Here is a 22312-nt window from a genome sequence, read left to right on the forward strand (position 1 = left end):
GTTTAATGAGAGCTGCTACTCTTGAAGGGTACAACTGGCCTTGCAATCTGCACCAACTGACTCACACACGTACAATGTTCCATCATCTACTCACATTTATATCCCTTAGTGGGGCTCTTGAGAGCACTCATTCCAGGGGCATGGATGGCAATTAGCTTTTCCTTGCTTTGTTTCAATCATCAGCATTTAGCTGCCTTTTAACTTTGTATTTTAATTCTTTTTCTGTCTAAATTCGGTTAGTCCTAATTGTAAGTTAGATTAGGGACTCAGCTTGATTTCCAATTAGGATATGATAGGTTAGGTTAAATTAGATTAGGGTTTGTTAGCTTTAGTCCTCTGGTTAGGTTTGTCCTGTGTTATGGTAGGTTAGTTTAATTAGTGAGTAAGTTAATGTTTAAAAATAAAATAAAAAAGTAATAAAAATAAAAAAATGGGGTCTTGCCCGTTTGTCTCTGTCAGTCCATTCATCTTGTCTAGTTTGTCATTGTGTTTGTGTCCTTTTCACGCTGTCTGTCTAGCTATTAAGTAGTATTAAAATTTGCAATCACATTCAGTTTTATTAGTATTAAGTAGATATAAGTCTTCCTACTAACAGTCACTTGGCACTAACTTCTACACTTAGCTATTCGTGGAGGCATTCAATTATTGGTGTTCGCCACACTCAGGTTTTCTTTTAGATCCTTTGGGGACTACGGCCTTGCAGCATAAAAACTGCACACCAACAACAAACAGAGGGTACTGTAGCCATGTATGCTGTTAAGAGGGATCCTACCTTTCTCTACTGTCTATCTCCTCTCCCTCCTCCTTCCCCACCCCTTTCCCTACTCTTTTCTGCTGGCTAAACACTTTGTGTACAGCCAATGTCTTTCTTGTATGCATGTATCTTGCCTATATTTTAGGCCTAGTCTCACAATACTTGGCCATTCCACTAGGAGGCCTGGCCAAACCCATAATGTGCTTGATAAAAAGGTCCTCTTAGTGCCCACAGGGTAGAAAAAGTTTTTAAAAACTTCCATTTTATTAGAGAAAATCATCATTTTAAATATATGTAAACATTTAATATATTAGTCATAACTTTCCTAAAAATTAAAAACAATTTATTTGATATGAAAAATCAATAATATTTCAGATAAACAAACAAATCATTTAAGAATAGCATTAAATTAGATATATATTACCTTCATACAAATTAGAAATATTTTTTAATTTCTGGTTTTTTGATTTCACTGACGAAGATTTATCTCTGTCCATTTGCATAGCAAATAAACTCTTCCTTTTTTTTCTTTCACAGATAAGCTTTAAAAATTGAAAAGAAAACATAGTAATTTTAAATATAATAAATTTATGTAAAATTTAAATCTTTATTAATAAAAAGTCATTCAGAATTTTGATTTTTAAAAAATTCAACAAATGAAATTGTACAATAATTTTAATATAACAAATTTCTATTTTATTATATACTAGCTTACCCGTCGCGCGTTGCTGCGATTTCAGGAGAAAGGAAATTCAAGCAAACTCATTATGATAAAATTCAATTTACATTTTATTATTTTTACTGAAACTTATTATTATTATTATTAATTTTCATCGGGAAAACATTTCAAAGTGTCGTTTCAATTCTATTTATTTATTGGAGTGCTTGTGGATACACGATATTTTTTGTTTTTCTGTCTGGTGCGTACACGAATAAATCAGAAGGTTTTCCGACGCGTGAGCTGGCCACATACAGTTGTCCATGTGAGAAGCACGGATTCTCCAAATCTAGCCCACACACTTGCAACGATTGTCCCTGTGCTTTGTTGATGGTCATTGCAAAAGCGATTCGCACCGGAAACTGCAAACGTTTAAATTCAAATGGCATATCTGTTGGGATCATTGGAATACGTGGCAACAGTACATCTTTCCCCTTGAATTTCCCATTTAAAATTGTAGCTTCGATGACATTGTTCATCATCTTTTTCACCGAAAGTCTTGTACCGTTGCAAAGTTGTGGTGGATTGATGTTTCGAAGAAGAATGATAGGCACACCAATTTTCAATGTTAAAATATGCGGTGGCATTCCTGGCAAATCTAGTGAATTCAAGAATTCTGTTGGGTAATTGACAACTTCGTCTTGATTCATAACAGTGTCGATGGAGTTATACGTTGTCGCTTCGCCTGGTATTCTGTTTTGAATGCTGAAGTTGATGTCATTGACATCGTTGTTCTTAGCTGCTAATATAGCACGTGCACTGAGCCACTGATGATTTTTGTAATTCCGTGCGATATTTGGGAAAACCTTTTGAATCAATTTGTCTTTGGTTGATGTCATCTTACAAAAGTTTGTTGGCAATGTGATACATTGTGTAGTTCTGTCTATTGCCATCTTCCCATTCCCAATATCCAGCAATTGTTTTGCGAAACGTTCGGCGGATACATCATTTTGTAGTTCAACACGCATATTGGTTTTCAAAGTCAATTTCTTTACATGTCGCCATAGAACAGATGATTTGAGGCATGCATTAAGTTCATCGGCGGGTGTTGAACGTGGTATAACTGGCAGAGTTTGTCGAAAATCACCAGACAATAAAATGAGTGCTCCCCCGAAGGGCTGGTCATTTCCCCTCAAATCTTTCAGTGTACGATCAAGCGCTTCCAATGCTTTTTTGTGAGCCATTGTGCATTCGTCCCATATGATAAGTTTACATATTTGGAGAACTTTGCCCATTCCGGAATTTTTGGTGATATTGCATGTTGGCGTCTCAGTGGTTTGCAAATTCAATGGCAATTTCAGTGCTGAATGCGCTGTTCGACCACCATCCAATAGTGTTGCCGCAATTCCAGATGATGCAATTGCCAGTGCAATTTTATTCTGTGATCGAACGGTTGCCAAAATTAGTGAAATGAGAAAAGTTTTACCTGTACCTCCGGGCGCATCTATGAAGTACAATCCGCCCCTTTGATATGTAATTGCTTGCATTATTGTGTCATATACAACACGTTGTTCTGAAACCAACTTTGGGAGATTCGTTTCAACAAATGTACCCAAATCATCGACATCGAAGTGTGTTTCACGTTGCAAATCACGATCATAAGCGTCATTTACAGATCGATTCGGTGCACACATTCCCAACTGCCCCAATCCCTTGTTAGCGATTGCCAAACATTTATCCTCGATCGAAACCAACGCCTCATTATACACATGTGGTGTAAATTGCATGTCCGGATTCTGATTCGTTGCTCGCAAACGATGTAGGATGTCTTCACTCATGCAATCTTTGTATTTTTCCCAAAGATCTTTCGGATTGGATGGGAAACACGTTGTCAATATTATCGCAAATAACGTGCGTATTTGCTGTGGTTGAGCAGTGTTCGATGCATCAGCGAGTGTTGTGTCCCAATGTGCATCGTTTTCAAGAAGATTTAATTCTTGGCAAGCCTCTCGATAGGTCGCACATACTTCACCATTTACTGTTCTCAGTTCTTGGAAGGATTTCGGTCCACGTACGTTAACTAACAGTAATCGCAAGTAAAAACATTCTTGATTGTTTGGATGAACTGTATACAGACGGCCTAACGCGTCGGACGAATATAAATTCGTATGTCCTTCAACTGGTTTGCCCTGTTTACGACGTTGAAACTTTTTCGCTGATGCATTCCATGTGTAGTATTTTGGCACTTCTGAGTAAAGTAGCGTTTTTGCGAACAAATCATCCGTGCACAATGAGAAGAACGCAGTTAACATTGTTTTCGGTGGCGATAATGCTCTTGCATGTACATTTTCCGTTGTAAAATACACACGCTGTCCATTTTCAAGATGTACTGCCAAATGAACAACTGTTGGATGACGTTCATGAATTGGAAAGGAGAAAATACGCCAAACTGCTTCATTGCTACTAATGTAGCGTCCCAATTCATATTGATCGATTTCATTGATTGGTGCAGATGCATTTCCCACTCCAAAAACTGCCATATCACTTCCTTTGTTGACATATTTGCAAATATATTTGATCGATTTCACTGAATTACAATACTCGACATTGATGTGTGCTTTGAAAGTCTTTGAGAGTAATGGTGAATACGGCACAACCCAACGATTATCGACTTCAATGTCATTGTTGCGTACTTTTAGAGTGATGAATTTGCCACCATCTTCAGTTGATCGTCGACGATATTGTGGATATCCATCATTTCCAGTGATAGTTTCGGCGTGTAAGTCTCGTGGATAGCGTTTCGTGCATTTTCCATCCTTCATGCACGGAGAATTGTTGTTGATCGCGCCGCATGGACCATGAATCATGTTGTTGGTAACGACTTCGAATAAGCCTGGATCAATGTTGACATCTGGTATTTCTGCTGAGATGACTTCATCAATTTTGTCTGGTGTAATTTTGTCGATCAGCCAAATCAAAATGTGTGCATGAGGTAATCCTCTTTTCTGCCATTCAATGGAATACATCCAACAGCGTGTCTCTCCAAAAACATGATGTTTGACAATGAAATCCGTCATAGATTTCAACTTTTGTTTGAACACACGTGCAATGATGTCATGGCGATCCGAAGACGATTGTCCAGGCAACAGAAGATCTTTAATTTCTTCCCACGTAGGGTTGCATGTGAATGTTACGAATAAATCTGGACGGCCGTATGCGCGAACATAAGTCATTGCATCTTGTGCGTATTCATGCATGTGCCGTGGGCTTCCTGTGAATGTAGCTGGCAGTATGACCATTTTTCCCAGTTCGTTGAGATTGCCATCAGTAGCAATTGCATCGCGTAAATGAACATATTCTTCAGAGCGCAGCTTGGTTTGATTCAGTCGAATGAAAAGAAGTCGTTCAGTCTCGATTTTTGCATACATATCGACAACATATTGATGGAATAATTTCCGACATTTCAAAATGTGATTGTCTGTGTTCTCACGAATCATCAATCGATAAGAATAGTAATTCATGGCACTGACTTTCTTATTGGTCTCCCTATCTGTTTGTGGATTTCTCATTTTGATATTGAAATGATATCCATCTTCTCCTTGCCAGAATAAAATTGGATATTGCAATGCATCGTATGAGCGATGAGTTTCGGAGACTCGCTGAACATTACCATCTCTGCGATGAAGAACTATATCACGTGAGTTAAATTCTTCGCCAACTATGACGATCGCCACTTCATTAATTGTTGGTGCATTGTATTGTCTTTCGTGTTGGCCGGCTGGTGTTTTGTCAGCTCTAATGACAACTACATAATCATCAGCTGGCATTCGCTCGAGGGCCGTCCTGAACAGTCGAACTAATTCGTTATGTTCATCGAATAAATTTTGTAATGCAGCAACAATTTCTCGATTAGTGCCGGTATTGAATCGACAACGTTGATCAACTTGTTCATCAGTGGCTCCCATGAAATAAATTTGGAGAAATTTGTGATCTGCATCCGGCAGTGGTAGAAGTGATCCAGTACGATGATAAATTTGCCCTTGCACTTTGAACGTTGGCATGTAATTGTCACGTATGATTTCTGTTGCACCAAACGATGTCATTTGGAAACATGAATTGTACTTGCGTATGTTTGCCAAGAAATGTTTCGACTGGCTTGTGTCACCTGATACCAACGTTGATAATGGTTCGGGTGGTAAATGCAATTCTGGCAATTTCACTTTTCCACCTGCGCAGCACATTCCTGGAGTTTCATTTTTGAATTTCAAAGCATGGCAAAATTTGCATAATTTGTCCATTTTTTCAATAACGACACTTCGATGAAGACTGTAATCATAATCAGCATCGTAATTAAACGCAGCAAGATTCAAATCAGCGTGGAGTGTCCATCTGGATTGAACATTGCGTTCTCGATTCATTCCTAGTCTTGCTCCCCGTTGGTCAATTGTTTCCTTCGAGCGGGCTTGAGCAGTGCGTACTCGATCGGTTTCCAATCTCGATTCTCGTTGCTTGTTCGTTTGAGAAGAACGGGCTTGAGCAGTGTGTACTCGATTGGTTTTCAATCTCCATTCTCGTTGCTCGTTCGTTTGAGAAGAACGGGCTTGAGCAGTGTGTATTCGATTGGTTTCCAATCTCGATTCTCGTTGCTCGTTCGTTTGAGAAGAACGGGCTTGAGCAGTGTGTACTCGATTGGTTTTCAATCTCCATTCTCGTTGATCGTTCGTTTGAGAAGAACGGGCTTGAGCAGTGTGTACTCGATTGGTTTTCAATCTCCATTCTCGTTGCTCGTTCGTTTGAGAAGAACGGGCTTGAGCAGTGTGTACTCGATTGGTTTTCAATCTCCATTCTCGTTGCTCGTTCGTTTGAGAAGAACGGGCTTGAGCAGTGTGTACTCGAACGGCTTGTAATCTTGCTTTCTGTTCCTCGTCTGTTTCTGAAGCTCGTAATGCCTTTTTCTTTCGTGCTTGAGATGTAGATCGACCAATTGATTGACGTTTGGGGGGCATAACTGTCGGCGATGCTTGCAAATTCGCTGAGAAAAATGGGAAAAATCAGTATTCGAAAAAATTATTCAATTTCGAATTTATTCAAAGAATTATTCAATTTTTTAAATCGATTCAACTTACTATTAAATGTCTCTCTCTCACTGCTTCTCACTACTTTTCACTACTGCTTCTGGTCTACTCTCTTGTCTGACTTTTTCTTTCTGACCCTGAGACCTCTTGAGTCTTGTCTCTGACTTTCTATCTGACTCTTTGATCGGGTTGGAGCTCCCTTTTTAAACACTTCTAGCATGAGAAAGTTTGTCATCAGACGATGATTTATATGGTAGTGTCGTCATCGGGTGATGATTTATTGGCGGTTTCGTCATCGTAGCTGAGATGATTGTTTTATTTTGTTGTTTGATAATGACATCTAACTTTTATAGAGTCATAATCTTGTTGATGTGACTCATCTTTGTTTTGTGACAGCTCTCATCATTATTCATTGATTGCTTTGACTAAGTTCTTCGTTTAATGTGTAAACATTGTAGAAGTGACACTCGGTGCCGTGGAAGGGGGGTACGATGTTTCCACTTTTATATTTTTAATCCTTTACAAATTAATTTAATTACTTAATTGCTCCTTTCTGTTTTCCCTTGCATGTTGTCAGTTTTCTGATAGTTGGATAATAAACCGTTTCTACTCTAATTTGTCTCTTTAAACCATTTTAAGTTGATATTAAAATTTGGAAGCGGGAGTACCAAGATCGGTAAAATAGGCAAATTCCCTCATACAACTTCGATTGTTGTTTAAGATACAGTTAAGGTTTTAACAAAGGTCAAGTGAATACATAATTAGCAAAAATAAAGTGATTAAACAAAAATTATTACAAATAACAGTTCACAAATACATATATAAAGATATTTTTGGAAGGGGGGGAAATGTTGGTCTTCACATATGCCAGAAACCTTTGTGGGAGTGTATTAAACAACTTCCCAAAGTTTCATGGCAATCGGATAAATGGTGTAGTAATGCATGAAGGACAGACAGACAGACAGACAGACAGACAGACATATTCGTTTTTATATATATAGATAACACTTCCCCCGTGAGGGAAATTTCAAAAAATCCCTTCTTAGTGTACATTCTCTTGACGTACCCTATTAAAACGCAATCAAACGCGCGTCTAAAATAGTATAATAAAAGCCGAGTTCTTCACAGTAAGCCTTAATCCTGTCCCTCTCCCTCGCAAGGGAATATCGAAAAATCCCTTTTTAGTGTATATTCTGTTGACGTACCCTATTAAAACGCAATCAAACACACGTCTAAAATAGTATAATAAAAGCCGAGTTCTTCACAGTAAGCCTTAATCCTGTCCCTCTCCCCCGCAAGGAAATATCGAAAAATCTCTTTTTTAGTGTATATTCTGTTGACGTCACCTATTAAAACGCAATTAAAAACGCAAAAAACCGCATGTAAAATAGTATAAATAGAAGCCGAGTTCTTCACGGTAAGCCTTAATTCTGTCCCTTTCCCTGCTGGGGAATATCGAAAAATCCCTTTTTTAGTGTATATTCTGTTGACGTCACCTATTAAAACGCAATTAAAAACGCAAAAAACCGCATGTAAAATAGTATAAATAGAAGCCGAGTTCTTCACGGTAAGCCTTAATTCTGTCCCTTTCCCCGCTGGGGAATATCGAAAAATCCCTTTTTTAGTGTATATTCTGTTGACGTCACTTATTAAAACGCAATTAAAAACGCAAAAAACCGCATGTAAAATAGTATAATAAAAGCCGAGTTCTTCACAGTAAGCCTTAATTCTGTCCCTCTCCTTCGCAAGGGAATATCGAAAAATACCTTTTTAGTGTATATTCTGTTGACGTACCCTATTAAAACGCAATCAAACACACGTCTAAAATAGTATAATAAAAGTTGAGTTCTTCACAGTAAGCCTTAATCCTGTCCCTCTCCCCCGCAAGGAAATATCGAAAAATCTCTTTTTAGTATATATTCTGTTGACGTAACCTATTAAAACGCAATTAAAAACGCAAAAAACGCATGCAAAATAGTATAAATAGAAGCCGAGTTCTTCACAGTAAGCGTTAATCCTGTCCCTCTCCCCCCAGTGGGGGAATTTCGACATGTGTATTATATAAAAACACGTGCGTATTCGAATGCAACGTAGTGTCAAAATTTCAAAGGAATCGGTAGGAACAAACGAACGTTATATTTTATTTATATAGATAGATAGAAAATGATCTGGTTTAGTCCGTTCTCACAGAAAAACAATGCCTCACAGAGAAGCAAACTTAGGTCGTCGGAAGTTAGCGCCATCTGTTGGACATAAAAGCCTTAATCCATATATAAATATATTTTTGAAGGGGGGGAAATGGTGGTCTTCACATATGCCAGAAACCTTTGTGGGAGTGTATTAAACAACTTCCCAAAGTTTCATGGCAATCGGATAAATGGTATGGTAATGCATGAAGGACAAACACACACACACACACACACACACACACACAGACATACATTCATTTTTATATATATACATTATATTAATATGTATTATTATCATTATTATATATTAATATATTGTTATTAATAAAAATTAATCTAATTTCTATACTCTATAATTCTATATGTCATTTTCTTAATGTTATCAATGAAATTAAGTTCATTAATATTTCATTCAGTCAAAAAATAATGAGCATAAACATTTAAACTCTACAAGAATGTTGATTTTTGGAAACAGAACACTCATAAATGATTTTCTGAGGTATTTGTTATTTCTGCATAAAGTGACAACTCCTTGTCAGACATGACACACTTGCACAGTAGACAGTCAAAATGGTTGATGTGCAAGTGCAAAAGTCCAAACTCTCATAGTGCAGCATAATCCAACTTGTGCTGTTAGCAAAAATGCAACAAAAATTTATTGTCACACAGTGGCGTGCCATGACATTTGATGATAGGGAAACTGTGTTTCTGTAAGAAGCCGACTTACAGGGGCAATCAATTAATTGCGTGTCAGGGCCCGTTCGTATTCGTTTGTTCGATAAGCCAGTAAAAACCGTATACTTCTTTAAATGTATTTTTAATAGATTATCTGACGTACTTAATAAATAAGAAAGTTCAATATAATTACCTCCGTTATTAGATTCAATAAATTCCCTCTAAATGCCAATTCTCGCTTTGAGAAAAAACATATAACATCTATTAATTTAGATATATCTATTAATCGTAATTATCTTGTTATAATTTTCAATATTTATTTTATATTGTCTACCAATGTTAAATTCTATTCCGCTTTGATTTCCAAATTGCTTCAATTTTATGAAAAAATCGTCATTCGTCATAAATTTTATCGTCAAAATGTCGAAATTTTTTTGTCGACGTATTTATATTTAATTAAGGCATTGGCTCTTTTAATAATGTTTTCTTTTTCATTATATGGTCTTGAGCCAAAACTTTTTTGAAATAAATTTTTGAATCACTAGCCACAATATAATGGCTAAAACTAAAATTATCAGAAAAACTTACTTGGTAAAACAAAATGTGTGATGAATATACATGCCTAGTACAAAAAATTCTTCAATTGTATGAATATACTTTTAAAGAAACTTATAATTGTCTGAATGTAGTGACGACTAATACTTGACTTCGTGCATTCCTTGTCAACAAAATAACTCTGGAATGAGTTGTCCGATCTTGATGAAATTTTCTTGGACGACTCACCATCACCATCAAGGATGAACTGATTAAAATTTCAACTTTCAAAAATGATCCGTTTTTGTAGACCTGGAGATAGGGGTTTTTCTTCAGTATGGATCATTTTTGAGAGTTGATATTTTAATCAGAAGGTGAGTCGTCGTAGAAAATTTTATCAAGATTGGACAACTCATTCTAGAGTTATAATGTTGACAAGGAATGCATGAAGTCAAGTGTTAGTCGCTTCCTGCATGCACGTGTAGAAGCGTCATCTAGTGGTCGGAAAATATGACAAGCATTAAAACAGTAATTTTGAAAGGTAAATGTTATTGCTAACTAGATACACAACAAATATAAAGAATCTTTATAGAATAATAAGTTAAAAAAAGAAAACTTTTTTTAACTTATTATTCTATAACATGAAGCAGCAGTGATCAATATTGATGGCTTTATGATCCATTCTCTCCTTCGTCTTCCTATCGTTAGTACAAAATTTCAATCTGTAAATGAAGAAGCTCCAAAGAAATTCGAGATTGAGATGAAGTCGCTCAAATTCATCATCATCATGAAATGTCAATGATTGGTGCAATAATGCTTTACATGATCGAGAGAAGATTGAGGGAGATAAACCCTGAGAAAGATGAGCCGTTTGGTGGATTCTTTGTCTATTTGTTTGGTGATTTTATTCAGCTTCCACCTGTTAAAGATACTCCTCTCTCCTCGAGTATTTTTTACAATGTAATGTCCCAACAAGGTCCCTACCTTGTTGGGACATTACATTTCATTCGCATTTGATTCTTTTGAGAAGTTCATTGAACTAGTAATTCTCATAGACAAAATAGTGCAGATAGTTCCTTCACAGATGTCTTACAACATCTAGCTTCGGGTGATTTCTCTGATACAGATCTGATCACTCTGACGACAAGAAATGGAGCATATTTATCCAGAGATAAACTTGATCAGTTCCAAATGGCTATATCCAACAAACGAGCAAGTTAAACAAAGCAACGAAGACTACATGCAGTCAACTGGGTACCCTGTTGCTTATATAGCATCTGAAAACACTCCAGATATTGCCCTGCCTTCGTCCAAAGATGACTCAGCTCTTGGTCTCTAAGTATTTGAATCTCAGTTAATGCCAGAATCATGCCGAGAGACAACTTATGGGTGCAAGGATGTCTCATCAATGGTTCACTAAAAACTATACACTACATTATATATGCTCCTAATGCTTGCCCTCCAGCTCTTCCTCTGTTTATTTTAGTGGAATTCATCTATGGTAATCTGTTTTCAATAATCCCCATAACACACTCTTTGAACAATGGCAGTATATTGTGATCTCATAGACAGTTTCCCTTTACCTTAGCATACTTGATGACTATACATAAATCACAGGGATTAACTAATTCGTTTTAAAACCAAGTGTTCACAGAAATTTCCAAAATTTACAACTTTTCGGTCACTCTCATTGAACTGGAAAAATTTCTGTCTTTATTACATCTAATGTTATGAAGAGATCAGACCCCACTGTACTAGGCAAGAGATTGGTTCGGTTAAGCTTCTGTTTAAGTAAAATTTCAACTCTTTCATCAGGGTTTTATTTATGTTTCTAATTCCCTAATCGCTTAATTATTTAACTACTTTCCCTTAAGTAGAAATAAGTCGAAACCGGTTACTTTGTACTCGAATATCTGTAGTCTTGGGAAAGAAGTGGAAAGAAATTTTTATGACAACCGATACATAAATTGTAAATTTAAGGAAAATAAATTCTAGAGCTTTTTTTGTACCATTGTACATCTCATTCATTAAATTTGGTTGTAAATGATGCTGCCAAAGTAACAGTTAATTTTTTAACACTGTACTAGAATTGTACACGTTTTTTCTGCATCCCCTTACAGATGAGACGTACTAAATTGTAATGTCACCGGTTTAACATTGAAATCCGTAAGTAATATAAGATGGGAGAGCAGAATAAACGCAGAATAAATATATCAAATATTTTAATGGATTTTTTTAAACGCCTGTCAACTATACAGAATTAGCATAAAAACATGCCAGTAAACCCCTATCAGTTGGGTTAAGTCATAAATCTAGTCTAGAGTGGGCAACCTTTTTTATAACATGGGCCAGAATAAATTTTACGTTTTTTCCGCGGGCCGTAGTAGTTAATTGACGCCTTCTTGTGACTTGTAATTTTTTTAGTCTGCAAATATGAATGTGAAAATTCGAACCCACCGGAATTTAGCCGGTAATGATACATCCCTTTCCGCGCGAGTAGAAGGAAAAGGAATATGAGTCAAAAGAAAGAAAAAATGAATCAGAAGGAACAAGAGTCGAAAAACGCGGGTTGGCGAACCTGGAACTCGTGACCAAGAGAATAAAAGGGCGACGACGGAGAAAAGGGGGGTCGGTTACGTTTGTCTTTTAGCCTGTGCACGTGCGGACAAAGTCGAGGGGAACCGCCCGAAATCAACGGAATCGTGTCGACTACGAGGACCGACCCGGATCACGAGGTATGACCCGAATTTATGTAAACTCTCCCTCCGCTAATCCAGAAAGAGGCGACCGTCGCGCGCCCCTTTTGTAAGTGTCCTGTTAGCTTAAATAAATCATTGTTGTTGTTATTATCCGTTGTAATGTCCTTTATTCGAATGTCGTCACCGCCGCTCTACCGTCGAACCCATTCACTTCCTCCACTCGCTTAACGCGTAACGCGTAACTCATCCGAACCGCCATCTTGACGTGGGCAGGCCTCACGGACCTGTTAGCCGACAAAAAGGAGGAACGAGAAATCGGCCGCCTCCCGGCACCCACAAATTGGTTTTTCAGGAGTGGGGTTCGACTCCTTCGAAATATCGATAGAGCGGAAAGGATCATATTCGAATAAAAAGGGACCATTCCAGTCGAAGTACGGACCTAGATTATAGGAAGAAAGATGAGGAGTAGTATCGGAGGTAGTTCTAGGCTAATTAGACCTATTGCGAAAAATGGAGGGCAATCCACAACCCGCGGTAGGACCAGCTCAAGCGAATCCGAATCCAAACCCCCTCACCTTAGGAGGGTTGGGCGGAATCATTCCACTCCTGCCCGTATTTTCCGGAGAAACGGGAGGTCTCCGAGTTACGGATTTTTTTGACTCGTTAGCGGACGTAACGAAAGTCGCGGCATGGTCAAAGGCCCAAATGCTGGCCGTAGCCAAGCTCAAACTCACCGGGATAGCTCGAGAATTCGTACGGAAGGATCGAAGAATCAAAGAGGTCGACGAGTTTGACGAGTTCAAGCGCTTAATGATCGCGCGGTTCGAACGGGAACCTTATTCGTTTAGGCTTAGTAAATTCTATACCTGCGTCCAAAAACGGGAAGAGGACATACAAACGTACGCCGCCCGACTTCAAGCGCTCGCAATGGAAATCGAGATCACGCCGGAGCCCGGAGCAGACGCCGCTATTATTCAGCGCATTCAAAGAAAGGAGTTAGATGAACGGTTAAAGGCGCAATTCCTTAACGGGATAGATATAAGGATCCGTAGAAGAGTAATGAGTCGCGAGGCTGAGACCTTCGATGAGGCGCTCAAAGCCGCGATCAGTGAAGAGACGATCGAACAGCTCACCTCCCATCCGCGGGGAATATTACAAACAGTCCGGGACAGCGAGCGAGTGACAGACTCCCCCTCACAGGATCAGATAGCTCAATTAACGTCGGCTATGCAAGAACTGCAAGCCAGAGTGGAAGGGTTAACCCAAACCTCCGCGACCGGGAATGCTAGAATCCCTCCAGAGAGGCGAAATAATTGGGGAGATAATCGAGGTAATCAGAATAATCCGCCTTCCCGACGAGGAGGCTACCACGCCAGTAACCCTAGTCGTATGCCCAATCGACCGAATAATCAACCTTATCGGAACCGGAATCCCTCCGATCGGCGAGAGAACAACCCTAGCGATGCTCCTACGCGTACGCGAAGCGACGTCGAGCATTCGGAGGCCCCAAGAAGGCGCGAGAGCGGTGAGAGCTATCGGGGTCATGCTAGAGAGGAGAAACCCAACAGGTGGAGAGGAAAGGTACGAAGCGTCCAGGGCCAGCGATCCCCGTATAATAAGCGGCGACGACCCTCACGTGCCGGATACACTCCCGTAAAGGCCAAAAAGCAAAAACCACACACCGGGAGACCACAGGCTCAATCGGTAACTGCTATTACTTATCCCGATATTCAAAGCAAAGCTACCTTTGAATGTTATATAGGAGGAAGCCCGGCCATTGTGCAGATAGACACTGGAGCTAAGGTATCCCTCTTGTCTAAAGCTTTTGCCAAAACAATGAAGGAAAGGATACACATCGATCACCATAAAGAGACCGATTTACGAAGCGCTACCGGTCATATCATTCAAACTTACGGTATTGCGAACCCTACCTTCGAAATCGGCGACCTGCAGTTCCCCTTCGCGTGTTGTCTAGTAGATATAGACGTTACATATCCTTGCGACGGCATTATTGGGAGAGATATGATCGCTGATAAGGGCTTTCTCATCAACTTAAAGAAAGGAGAATTGATTATACCTCCTGTTACGGTAGTAACGTTATAATTAAACTCCACGATGTCCGGAGACGAGTCGGGGAAGGAACTACCCGACGAAACGACAACGCGTAACCGACAGGTCCAGGGAAGTCGGAATAAATCGAGGGAAAAGGCCCAGGTAACTGCGGCTATAAGATCTAAAAAGGGATCACAAGGACAGGTAAACGGAGAAGGAAAGGAGGTAGTCTTAATAGAACCGTGCCGACTTCCCCCCATGACGGATAATATCGTAAGCGCGACCATCCGAGGACGTCGCCTTCCAAGTAATAAAATGGGAGTAATTGAGACACTTCCCCTTGCCCAGGAAGGAATATTCGGAGCCGATGTATTGGTCACCCCCAACAAGAAGGGACAAGTACCCATCCGTCTCCGTAATTCGACCCACCAAACGATAACTTTAAAGAAAGGAGAAAAAATAGGCATGTATTTCGAGGCGGTCCAGGAAACAGACCCGGTCGGGACTATCCGAGAAGGAGAAACGGCACAATTATCAGAGGCCGAATTTAACCAATTATTTGATTGGACTGATATCCCGGAAGACGAACATCAAGAGCTTTTAGCCTTATTATATAAATATCGACACGTTTTTGCCGTAAATGATTACGATTTTGCGGTATTGCGATATTGTGCAACATAAAATTGATACCGGCGATGCGGCGCCCGTTTACTCCCCCCCTTATCGAATTCCATATGCGCAACGGCAGCAATTAAATGAAATCATCGATGGACTTTTGGCAAATAACATCATCGAACATTCTACATCACCCTGGAGTTCAGCAGCGCTTCTCGTTAAGAAAAAACTAGGTGGTTTAAGATTAGTGATAGATTACCGCAAATTAAACAAAATCACCAAAGTAGATCCATATCCGCTGCCCTTAGTGCAGAATCCCTCAGCTTGATGGGCCAAGCAAAATATTTCTCCACAATGGACACAGTCTCGGGATTTTGGCAATTGAGTGTATGTGATAAGGAAAAAACAGCCTTCTCCACACCTGATGGGCACTATCAATGGAACAGGTGTCCCATGGGGCTCCGTAACTCACCTGCAGCCTTTGAAAGAACCATGGACTTCGTCCTGCATGGTCTGAAGGGAAAGACATGCCTCGTCTACATGGACGACATCTTGACTTTCAGTCCCGACTTCCCTACTCACCTCAAACGCTTGGAACAAATATTCCAACGATTAGGCGAAGCCGGAATTAAGCTAAAACCAAAAAAATGTCATTTTCTGCAGAGGCAAATAAAATTTTTAGGCCATGAAATTTCCGAACAGGGTATAAAACCAGATAGCGATAAGATAAAGTGCGTCTTAGACTTCCCTAGGCCCGAAAATGAGCGAGAAATTCGATCCTTTTTGGGATTAACTGGTTATTATCGTCGACATGTGGACAAGTATGCAAAAATCGCCAAACCCTTAACGGATTTATTGAAGAAAGATACCTCTTTCGAATGGGGCCCGGCTCAACAAGAAAGTTTCGAGACGCTAAAGCAAATTCTAACCTCCACTCCATTATTAAAATCACCGGATTTTTCGAAGCCTTTTTTCCTTGCTACAGATGCTTCGAATGTTGCCTTAGGAGCCATATTATCCCAAGAGGAAAATGGCACAGAGAAACCGATTGCTTATGCAAGTCGATTACTGAGAAAACCCGAACTTAACTACAGCACGACTGAGAAGGAGTGTTTAGCTACTGTTTGGGCTGTGAGATATTTTAAACCTTACTTATATGGACGAAAATTTACGATACTCACGGATCATCGACCTCTGCGTTGGTTATTAGATTGTAAGGACTCAACTACAAATTCGCGGCTTTCACGATGGATTATCTTCCTCCAAGAATTCGATTTTGACGTGGTTCACAAAGCGGGAGAGTCGCATAAAAATGCAGATGCTCTTAGCCGCATCCCTATTCGGCAAATCCAGGAGGTAGACCCTATATTTTCCCTGACGCAAATAGCGAAGGCACAACAAGGAGATACGCAGTGGAAACCCCTTATCCAACAATTGCAAGACGGAGCAATCTCAGGAAGTTGGAACGGCCTTACCTTAGACGAATTCTATCTCAATGAAGAAGGCGCCCTATGCCACAAAGGCACCAATAAAGGACAGTCCGACTGGTGGGAACAAATTGTTGTCCCAGCCGCTCTTAAGGATTATCTCCTATATACCTTCCATGATAATCCCATCGCTGGACATCTGGGAGAACTTAAGATGCGTACTAAAATAGCTAAGTCGTTTTATTGGCCAGAAATGACCAAGGAGATACGAAATTATTGTCAAAGCTGTCTAAGCTGCGCGAAACATCGTCTGCGCGGACGCAGAGCCCAAGCCGAATTACAATTATTTGCTCCCCTTTCACACGTCTTTGAACGTACCGCCATGGATATTGTTGGACCACTCCCGCACACCACTACGGGGAATAAATATATCTTAGTCTTCGTCGATCACTTTACCCGGTATGCTGAAGCTATTCCACTACCGGATGTTAGTAGTAAGACGATCGCGAAAGCCTTCGTTACCAATATTATATTACGTCACTCGACGCCGACGCACTTACTGACGGACCGAGCCCCGAATCTGATTTCGAAAATGTTTACCGAAGTATGCAAGCTCCTGAACATAAACAGGCTCCTCACCACCGCCTATCATCCCGCCAGTAATGGCGTTGTGGAAAGATTTAACAAAACATTAATTGATATTTTAGCACATTATGTAGCCAGAGATCAACACGATTGGGACGAGTGGATACCTTACGCTCTCTTCGCGTACAACACCTCGGTTCACGCTTCTATGAATGAGAGCCCATTCTTCCTTTTGTATGGTAGAGACCCTACCTATCCGTTTGATATAGTTACTAAGCCGGCGGAAGTGCGTTATGATATAGATGACAATTTTGCCTCAGAATTGCAACAACGGATGAAATTAGCACATCAAACGGCTCAACAGGTGGCCAAACAGGCCGCCGAAGCTCGACAAGAACGACACCGGCGACAAAATAAACCTCCCTGTTATAAGGTGGGAGACTGTGTTCTATTAAAGGAAGTCGTTACACCAAGAGGGTTAAAGCAGAAATTAGCACCGCGATGGTCTGGACCCTATCGGATTATCGAAGCTCTCGGTCCTGTAAACTTTAACATTGAACATTTAGAAACCAAACGTAGGATGCACGTCCACGCGGATCGAATCAAACCAACGACCGCCCGCGAGGAAGTCCACCTGCGCAAGCCCAAAGTAATGATCAGCTCACAACCTTGACCGCAACCGCCGAGCTTGATCAATCCTCGTATCTCGACCCGTGGGACGAATTTATCTTAACCTCTATCCCTACTCAACCCCCTACGGGAGAAATAGTGGAAAAGGAAAGTGAAGAGGACACCGAGCACGGGGACTCAGAACGCGAACAATCGGAAACTGAGGAACCAGAAAGTACGCCTCCATACGCGCTACGCAGCCGTGGCCCGGTCCCCGAACAGCCATGGGCGATGCCACGGCCAAGCCGAAATCGTAGTCGCATCCCGCGATTCGTTTCGCCTGCGACAAGCCAACCGTCATCCCCTGAGCGCAGGGAATAGACTAAGGAAGGTTAGCAATAACATCTATTACTGACCTTCATCTTTGCCTCTTCCGTAATATTTGCTAACTGCTTTGATGCTGAAATATTCTTATTGGCCTTATCTATATTTTCCGATCGGTTACACGCCGCCGAGAACAACCTCCGGCGGGCCGACAACTATCGCAAGATACTCGACCCGAAGAAATCCGTCTTCAAGAAAGAGAAACTAACCCGCTTCCGGGAAGCGACACACCCTTACAGGAAGCACCCCGGAGCGATCCCACCCACCTTCACCAACGGGCCATTGTTCAAACCTATTAACACTGCCATTTTTTTGATCCTTTGTCTAACGTCTTCTTTCGAAGGTTGGAAGTTTCGACGTTTTGTCCTTATTATAATCCATTATAATATATCACTATATATCACATGTTACACTATATTACTACTTACTATTACTTAAATATCATATTACTTAAATTTCGTTATCTTAATATTATTCGAATTTTATTTAACCAGTTTAATCGACGTTTTGAATTAGACCAACGTGTTAGCTTATCTCATTTAGATTTAAGTTAGGATTTTATTATCCTAGCGACCTGAGGGAGAGTAACCCCATTTATAACTTTTTGTAATGTGTACCTCGATCCGGGAACAAATAGTCTTTTCATTTCAAATAACTGTTTATAATTAACTTTTGTGAGTACCAATAGGACGACATCCTCGCCGAAATGGAGTAAAACTATGACGACCCACCAACGCCAAGCACCGCACCGAATTCCCCGCATGACGGCCCGCCACACTACAACAAACGATATCAAGACACCACTCACCGGAATCCTCCAGCCCTCAAGTTCCTGTTTAACTTCGACATTTGTGCCAGACATAGAACTATTACCAACACTGCCGGACTACCGGTAAATACACTACTTGTTGCTGTAGCCCGAGGCGAACCCGAAGTTTTCACATAACGTGCGAGGACAACGAACACTCAAGACCTTGAACTTTACTCTCGTGCCCAAGTGACGAAAGGAAACTACGTCTACACCACGTGCCAGCTAGGAAACAACCCACTTCCGGGAACACCGTTGTTGTTTACCAAACCCACCGTGGTTGGTTTAACATAACAACTTATTGTAACGCGCGCCCGATTAATCTTTGATTGTCGCGAAATCAATAGATTGTTAACGTCGCCAGGTAAATCGTGAAAAAATTCGCCGTATAAATCATTGTCGCGACTGAGTAAGGTCGCCTGCTTCTTTGATTCGTCGGTCTTTCCGGACGTCTCCCGTCAAGGAGAGGCAGCCCGCTTAAATTAGTTCTTGGGCCTCCTATCCGTTCTGTGGTCATATTAATTTTAACCCCGGCATTAGAGGATCTTAAAAATCAAACCTGCCCTTCAGGGACAGCTTCGATTTTAGAAAGCCCAAGGTGGTGTAAAAATTCGAACCCACCGGAATTTAGCCGGTAATGATACATCCCTTTCCGCGCGAGTAGAAGGAAAAGGAATATGAGTCAAAAGAAAGAAAAAATGAATCAGAAGGAACAAGAGTCGAAAAACGCGGGTTGGCGAACCTGGAACTCGTGACCAAGAGAATAAAAGGGCGACGACGGAGAAAAGGGGGGTCGGTTACGTTTGTCTTTTAGCCTGTGCACGTGCGGACAAAGTCGAGGGGAACCGCCCGAAATCAACGGAATCGTGTCGACTACGAGGACCGACCCGGATCACGAGGTATGACCCGAATTTATGTAAACTCTCCCTCCGCTAATCCAGAAAGAGGCGACCGTCGCGCGCCCCTTTTGTAAGTGTCCTGTTAGCTTAAATAAATCATTGTTGTTGTTATTATCCGTTGTAATGTCCTTTATTCGAATGTCGTCACCGCCGCTCTACCGTCGAACCCATTCACTTCCTCCACTCGCTTAACGCGTAACGCGTAACTCATCCGAACCGCCATCTTGACGTGGGCAGGCCTCACGGACCTGTTAGCCGACAAAAAGGAGGAACGAGAAATCGGCCGCCTCCCGGCACCCACATTGAAATAAATAAATAAAAAGTTAATTACTACATTTATTTCTCTTATCGCTTTCGAAAATTACAAAGAATTGGAAAAATAACTATTAATTAGTTATTTTTCCAATTTAATAATCTATTAAAGATCTCACGGGCCGGATAGAAACTTTTCAAAAGCCGTAGCTGGCCCGCGGGCCGGGAGTTGCTCGCCGTTGATCTAGTCTACTCATGGTTCACATAATCGGGCGAGGGTGGCCGAATATCTAGCAGGCAGGCGACTAACAACCAGTCCGGGATATAAAATTAGATGCTTTATGCGTGTGTTGTTTCTACCAGCTAAACCGGGTAAGGTTGGTACTCTGTAAACCACATGTGCCAATGCCTATATAATCTGGCTGATTGGAAACTGACCAGGTTTCGACACTCCTTCCGCCACTGAATTATTCGAATATACAATAGCAATCTTATCGTTTTTTTTCACATGTAGTATAGAAATGTGTAAAAGATACATAATGCAGTTATAATAAAATATTAATTTTAATTAATGCAAAGTACGTTAAAATATGAAAATTTATATTTTATAAAATACAAGGAAGGTCATTGGAAGGTGGAATCGGCGCTTCCATCGCTTCCAATGACGGCATGCCACTATTGTCACATACAACACATGAACTGACCAACTTGCATGTCATGTGCAAGGATGTTTGAGTGAGTGAGAAAGTTCTATTCTGAATAAGTTTCCAAGACCGATGCATTCCATCTAATAGGCCTTGTAGCATCATTACTTGAAACAATGACATTATGCAAGTTCAAGTTGTCATTCAAGGGTATCATCCAATCACTAGATGAAGTGACAGAAAATCTGGGTATCAGCCACAAATCCACACATGCCATATTTCATGACAAACTGGGATACAGGAAGATGTGTTCCAAGCAGGTGCCCAAGACATTAACATTACCATTAGGAAGGAAAAACTTCTTGAATCACATTATTGCAGTTTATAAGATAATGTGCAAGCATCTATTAGACAGGGGCAAAGTGATGCTCAATGGAATGGAAACATCTCTAATCCCTTTGTAAACAGAAACCTAAATGTATTGCCAATTACAATTTAAAGTGTTTGCTGATGTTCAAAGAAGAATGACCATCAAAGACTTTTGCTGATACACTTCATGGAAAAAGATGAAAGGGTGACTCTGAATGCTATTCTGACATCCTGAAGACAGATTTGAGATGTGCCATAAAAATAAGAGGTCTGGAGATGCTTATATTATGAAAATATTTTGAAATAAACACATTTGTTTCATTATTATTTTGACTGAATCAGGTAATACAAAAATTGATTGATAATTAAAATCTCAAATTAAACTGTGTTTCTAAAATAAAAAATTTTTGGTTTCCTTAATCAGAAGTCATATCAATTTCATTTGGCCTGCAAAATCCGTCTGTACATCTCTCTTTCCTTAATCTCGAGAACAGAGTTAGATAAATGAAAGCTGAGACCAGATACAGAAAAATTTGGGACAACAAGCCCCCAATTAATTACATACAAACTTCCGGTGCAAACCAGAAGTCATGTTATTTCAATTAAAAAATTTTCTCCTGAAAGGATTTAGATAGATGACCAGCACAACTCTATTTCTAATGGAAAAGTGTGATGTACTGTACAAGAGTAATACATTACTAATTTGAGGTGGAGAGCATACATTTTAAATTTAAAAAATTATTAAAAATTGCAGCCTGGCATTGTGACAATGTCACAATAAATAATTGCTCATTATATTTATTATATCAATTCCTAACTGTCAGAAATATTAATGAAAAATATAACAGTAATTAAAATTGCTAAATGTTTTATTTTTTTTAGTTTTAAAATCTTAACATAAAGATTAAAAAATGTTAAAAATATACTCACTTTTTTATCATATGTGAATGTCTTAGGAAAAGATACAGAAACAGAAGATGGTGGGGTTGCAACTAACTTGCTAACATCATGTTCCTAATATAAAATATATTAATTTTTTTGTATAATAAATCAATTAAATAATGAAATCCATAAATTACAATGT

General features: G+C 40.0%; 1 protein-coding gene across 1 annotated transcript in view; it reads right to left on the reverse strand.

Moving 5' to 3' along the window:
• The window catches only part of LOC136982395 (RNA polymerase II-associated protein 1-like), a 42058-nt gene that overhangs the window by 6709 nt on the left and 13037 nt on the right, over positions 1 to 22312 (reverse strand). The window contains exons 4-5 of the mRNA XM_067278888.1: positions 22159 to 22242; positions 1179 to 1296 (exon numbers count right to left, since the gene is read on the reverse strand). Of these exons, the coding sequence (XP_067134989.1) occupies positions 1179 to 1296; positions 22159 to 22242 (202 nt within the window). The remainder of the gene's footprint in view (positions 1 to 1178; positions 1297 to 22158; positions 22243 to 22312) is intronic.

The sequence above is a fragment of the Centruroides vittatus genome, unplaced genomic scaffold, assembly GCF_030686945.1.
Source record: "Centruroides vittatus isolate TY-2023 unplaced genomic scaffold, ASM3068694v2 contig_824, whole genome shotgun sequence".
NCBI classification, from domain to species: domain Eukaryota; kingdom Metazoa; phylum Arthropoda; class Arachnida; order Scorpiones; family Buthidae; genus Centruroides; species Centruroides vittatus.